The sequence below is a fragment of the Palaemon carinicauda genome, chromosome 2, assembly GCF_036898095.1.
Source record: "Palaemon carinicauda isolate YSFRI2023 chromosome 2, ASM3689809v2, whole genome shotgun sequence".
Taxonomy (NCBI): domain Eukaryota; kingdom Metazoa; phylum Arthropoda; class Malacostraca; order Decapoda; family Palaemonidae; genus Palaemon; species Palaemon carinicauda.
The window spans coordinates 52,168,375-52,173,374 of record NC_090726.1 but is presented as its reverse complement, the minus strand read 5'-3'; the positions used below and the strand labels follow the sequence as shown (position 1 = coordinate 52,173,374).

Sequence of the window (5,000 nt, the reverse complement as noted above, 5' to 3'; positions counted from 1 at the left end):
TTCACCAGCGACAAGAGCAATTTTTTTTACCTGTTACCAGAGCCATTTTATTCACCAGTTAAAGAGGCCATGTTATTCAACAGTTACAAGAGCCATTTTATTTATCAGTTACAAGAGCCATTTTATTCACCAGTTACAATAACCATTTTATTCATCAGTTACAAGGGTAATTTTATTCACCAGTTACAAGAGCCATTTTATTCAGAAGAGGCATTTTATTTTCCCAGGTACAAGAACCATTTTATTCACTAGTTACAAAAGACATTTTATTCACTAATTACAAGGCTCATTTTATTCACCAGTTACAAGAGCCATTTTTTTCACAAGAGCCATTTCATTCACCATTTACATGAACCATTTTATTCACCAGTTACAAAAACCATTTTATTCACCACTTAAAAGAGCCATTTTATTTACCAGTTACAACAGGTATTTTTTTATCAACCAATTTTAAGAGCCTTTTTTTTTTACAAACCACTCTTCTCTTTCAGGGCGCCATCTCGCGGCAGCCGTGTGAACGTCTGATCGTCTCGCCTCGTCGGCAGATCATCCTTGAAGGGTCTCTGCATATGCTGGACAATAACAAACCCCAGGAGATGTACGTCATCCTCTTCGACGACATGCTACTTGTCACCCGAAGGAAAAAGGGGCTCCATAAAAAGGTAAAAACAGATCTACTGTATTGACTATTCCGAGAAGTTCTGGATGGAGAGACGAGAGATTGAGAGAAAGGACTGGGATGGGGGGAGATTATCCGGGAAGTAGACCTATGCCATCTTGGCTAATTATTTTCACAGAATGTCATCTGGGAGATGATTGAAGATGGCTTAGCGGACCAGATCATTAGATGTGATTGAAGATATGTCATCTGGAATAACGCAGGAAAACGTATGGGTTGGGACATTTGATTGATTGCTCTAAAAGTATCAGGACAAAATTTCGGTGTAATACATGTTGACGTCTACCTATGTAATTCCATATTTTTCATTTCTCTTTCCTTTCAGTAAAAAACACTGTAATGGCTGACGTGATGTAGATACAAGAATTTCATTTAATTCCCATTTTACCCTTACCCTGCTTCTTGTTTCAAATTCACTCTTTAATACATTCGTCTAAAGAAATTTGCACATAGGCCTAACACTTAACTCTGAGAAAAGAAAATACAACCGTTATCTTTGTGTTCCACACTAAAGGTAAATATACCGAAGTGTCTCTTTCATTACTTCTGGATATTTATGGATCCATACAGATCATGTTTTTTTGGCTGATTGTTTTTTGAAATGCCATTACATAGGTTGAAAATATAAATCTCATTCATGGATTTTCATGGAAGTTTCAACTCAGGTTGTTAATAACGGATATCTTTGATTTTTTATTTTTTTTTTTTTTTTTTAGTTTTGTGAACCTTAGCAATATCTAAGCCCGATTTATCAGCAGATTTCTTAGAAACTCCTTATGATCCAAAAAGCAATACGTAGAATTTCGTATATTATCGAAAAGATTATATATATATATATATATATATATATATATATATATATATATATATATATATATATATATATATATATATATATCATTAAGCAATTTTTTCCAACAGAGTCGAGCTTCAGAGAAGAAAAACGGAACAATGGTCAGTGCCACATTCATGCTTAGCCTGCTAAATCGTGGATGAATCATGTGCAAAAATACAATTCACAGCATTAGGATATTCATACACCTTCACCGAAGGTTTATCAGCATTTTGTCAAACATTTACACACACACACATACACACACACACACACATACACACACACACACACATACACACACTCTTAGGCTTCTCACTTCTGTCGTTTGCTTATTCGATCTATGATATTAACGCATCCTTTCTAGTTCTTCAACTTCATTGACCCTTCACTTTATGCTCTTTCCTTGCATACATCCTGCTTTAATTTTTGCATAGTTCTCTATTCTTTCCACATAACCAAGCCATCTTGAGACACTGATCCATCTTCCACCAGCACAATAACGGTCTACTTTTATCATTCGAAATCGGCATTAAACACTTTAACTTCCGTAAAGGAGAGTTGGCTCAACAGTCCCTTCATTCATTGCTACCTGGGCTTCCATTGATTCACCAAGATTCCTTCGAGTATTTTGAGAACACCGTGCAACATACGTCGCTTCTCCTATTCTGTGATTCACCTCTTCTCTTCTCTTACTGCTTCTCGGTATATTTACTCCACATAACCGCACGAATCAACTCTTTCTGTACTTCAACTACTCGCAATTACATTCATTGCTCCTTCTTCCTAGTTTCCATACGTCCATCATAACCTTACTAACTAATCTTATTTTTAAAAATTTCTCTTCATTCTGACCTATTTTTTTTTGGCCATTTCTAATCTGAAATATATTATTTGCTAATAACAACATTGTCCTATTTTCTTCAGCTACCACTTTGCATACTGTTCATCCCCGGCTTTTCGCATCTCTCTATCGATAGACATTATTTTTATTATTCAAAGGATAGACATTAATCAGTCGAGGTCACATCACGAGTCCAATTAATTAGTTACTCTCCCGGCATGATTTGACGAACCCCTAAGTTCTAATCATTCTTTTTATATTATGTTTAATGTCAAACTTTAATCATCCTACTGGCTCTTTGCCTGAAGACTCCTAAAAGGAAATATTCTTAAAACATAATTAGAGACGGTTTAATGGAATGCTTAATTGTTAATTGATACTAATTTAACTGTGGCATCATTAATTACCGATATATTTGAATTTTAAGGTTTATCATTCATTTATATATATAAAAAAAAATTTCCCATTTAGATATGAATTCTAGACAGTTATTCAGCACCTGGAGACTAAATGACACATCGGCGGGTTGCATCAAACGAGAATTCGTGATTAAAAAGTAATTAATTACGTCAGTCAATATAATACCCTTATCGATGTGACAGATCTTTTTATATTAATGATCACTGAATCCATTTTTCTTTAGGTATGATGATGATATTTCTCTCTCTCTCTCTCTCTCTCTCTCTCTCTCTCTCTCTCTCTCTCTCTCTCTCTCTCTCTCTCTCATCATATAGTCCTTTACACTGTATATATACATTCATATTATTTTTCTAATTACTTCCTACGTTACGATAAGAAAAAGTCCTTTTTGTTAGGTATAAATTGTCATTACTATTATTATTATTATTATTATTATTATCTCTCTCTCTCTCTCTCTCTCTCTCTCTCTCTCTCTCTCTCTCTCTCTCTCTCTCTCTCTCATTCATTCTATAGGCCCTAATATAAGATTTTTTATTACCTCTTTGAGAGAAAGAGTCCTTTTTATTTGGTATGAATTATCAGAATTAATTTTAATTATTATTATCATCATTATCATTAGACATGAAAAATCGAATCTAAGTCATCCCTCTGCCCACAGAAATCCTCCCTGACGGAGAACTGGCCGAGCTCTTGTTCTCGAGGATCCTCCGCAGGCGAATCTGCTCTGCGGTACATAGTCTACAAGCAGCCCCTCTCGCTCGACCGATTTTTCATCCACGACGTCACCCCGCACGAATCAGCAGCGTCCAAGCTAGAGGCAGCGTTCGTGCTGGTGAACCTTAACCGTTTCCAGCAGATCGTCGCTGTGTACACTTTTCAGGCTCAAACAGAACAGATCAAGGTAAGGTCACATAGGCTAAGGCTGGAATCGTTGAGGATAGTTCTTATGGAGTTTTGCATGAATGACTGCCAGACTCAGTGATATTTATCAGACACCTTAGCTGTCATGGGGTCATTGCCACTTTCCTGCCTTTATTGCAGCTTTTACGTGTCTTTTGTGCAACATATGATACATTTCTTCGCTTTGGTTTGGTGCCAACTATCCTGCCTTTATTGCAACTTTTAATGGCTTTTGTGCAACATAGCTGATAACTTCGCTTGCATGACCTCAGGGCCACTCTCCTGCCTTTATTGCAACTTGTTTCGTGTCTTTTGTGCAACATATCAGGTAACTTTGCTTGCTTGGGCTCAGGGCCACTCTCCTGCCTTTATTGCAATTTTTTCAAGATTTTATCTGCTTGAAACATTTGTAACTCGAGACACTGTAACAGATCTAGCACCAGCTAATGGTATTTTGGTGTCCTATTTGGAAGGCTGAAACCGAACATCCTGGCTTTTCATAACTTTTCCAAGTTACCGCTTGGTGGTTTTGTCTCTTACTGTCCTTTTGAACAATGCCTGTGTAATACCTTCCAAAATAAATATCATTATATCCAAATTTCCTATGCCTAAGCTTCACAACTGTAGTTCATGTGTAATTATTTGATTGCCGACCTGATTTTTTTTTTCTTTTTTTTTTATCCGTCTCCAAATTTTCCATATTATCATCACTAGTGAAAATGTCAGTCTTGACGATGCAAGAGTAAATGTAGCAGTTGTAGGGCGTGTATGTTAATTGTCTTGTGTAGTGTTCCAGGTTATTTTCCCTGTGACCCTGCAACCTAACCTGCTACCAACCTACCTTATTTGTTGAAGAATGCCAACTTATCTCCTGTTCCAGTGATAAAAATTTTTCCAAAGACTATTTTTTTGAAATAGTTATTATAAATCTATAGTTCAACAAGAGTAGGCCATTTTTTTTAGTAGTATTGAAATCATCACAGTTACTTATTAGATTTAGCAGAGTTCTAATTATATACTTTGTCCAGTTTTTTCCTTTATGCAATTTTTAATCGATGTTGACTGCACATATACTTATAATTCATTGATTTCATTGTTATACACCAAAAAAACAATATTTGAATTATCCTTAACAATCTTTCCATTACTAATTTATTTCATCTCTATTGTGCTTGGAATAAATTGACTAAGACTTCAGCTGTGGGGTATTTCTTTTCATATAGAAGATACGAATAATATTTGATTCTGTGGTTAACTGTTTTTCCAAAATTTGTTTGTTCCAAGTTGAATTCTAATCCGCGAATTATATCGACACATGTTTTCGA

General features: G+C 35.6%; 1 protein-coding gene across 1 annotated transcript in view; it reads left to right on the top strand.

Annotated features, from left to right (window-relative positions):
* The window catches only part of LOC137616580 (pleckstrin homology domain-containing family G member 7-like), a 723,306-nt gene that overhangs the window by 717,327 nt on the left and 979 nt on the right, over positions 1–5,000 (top strand). The window contains exons 14-15 of the mRNA XM_068346464.1: positions 492–662; positions 3,434–3,676. Of these exons, the coding sequence (XP_068202565.1) occupies positions 492–662; positions 3,434–3,676 (414 nt within the window). The remainder of the gene's footprint in view (positions 1–491; positions 663–3,433; positions 3,677–5,000) is intronic.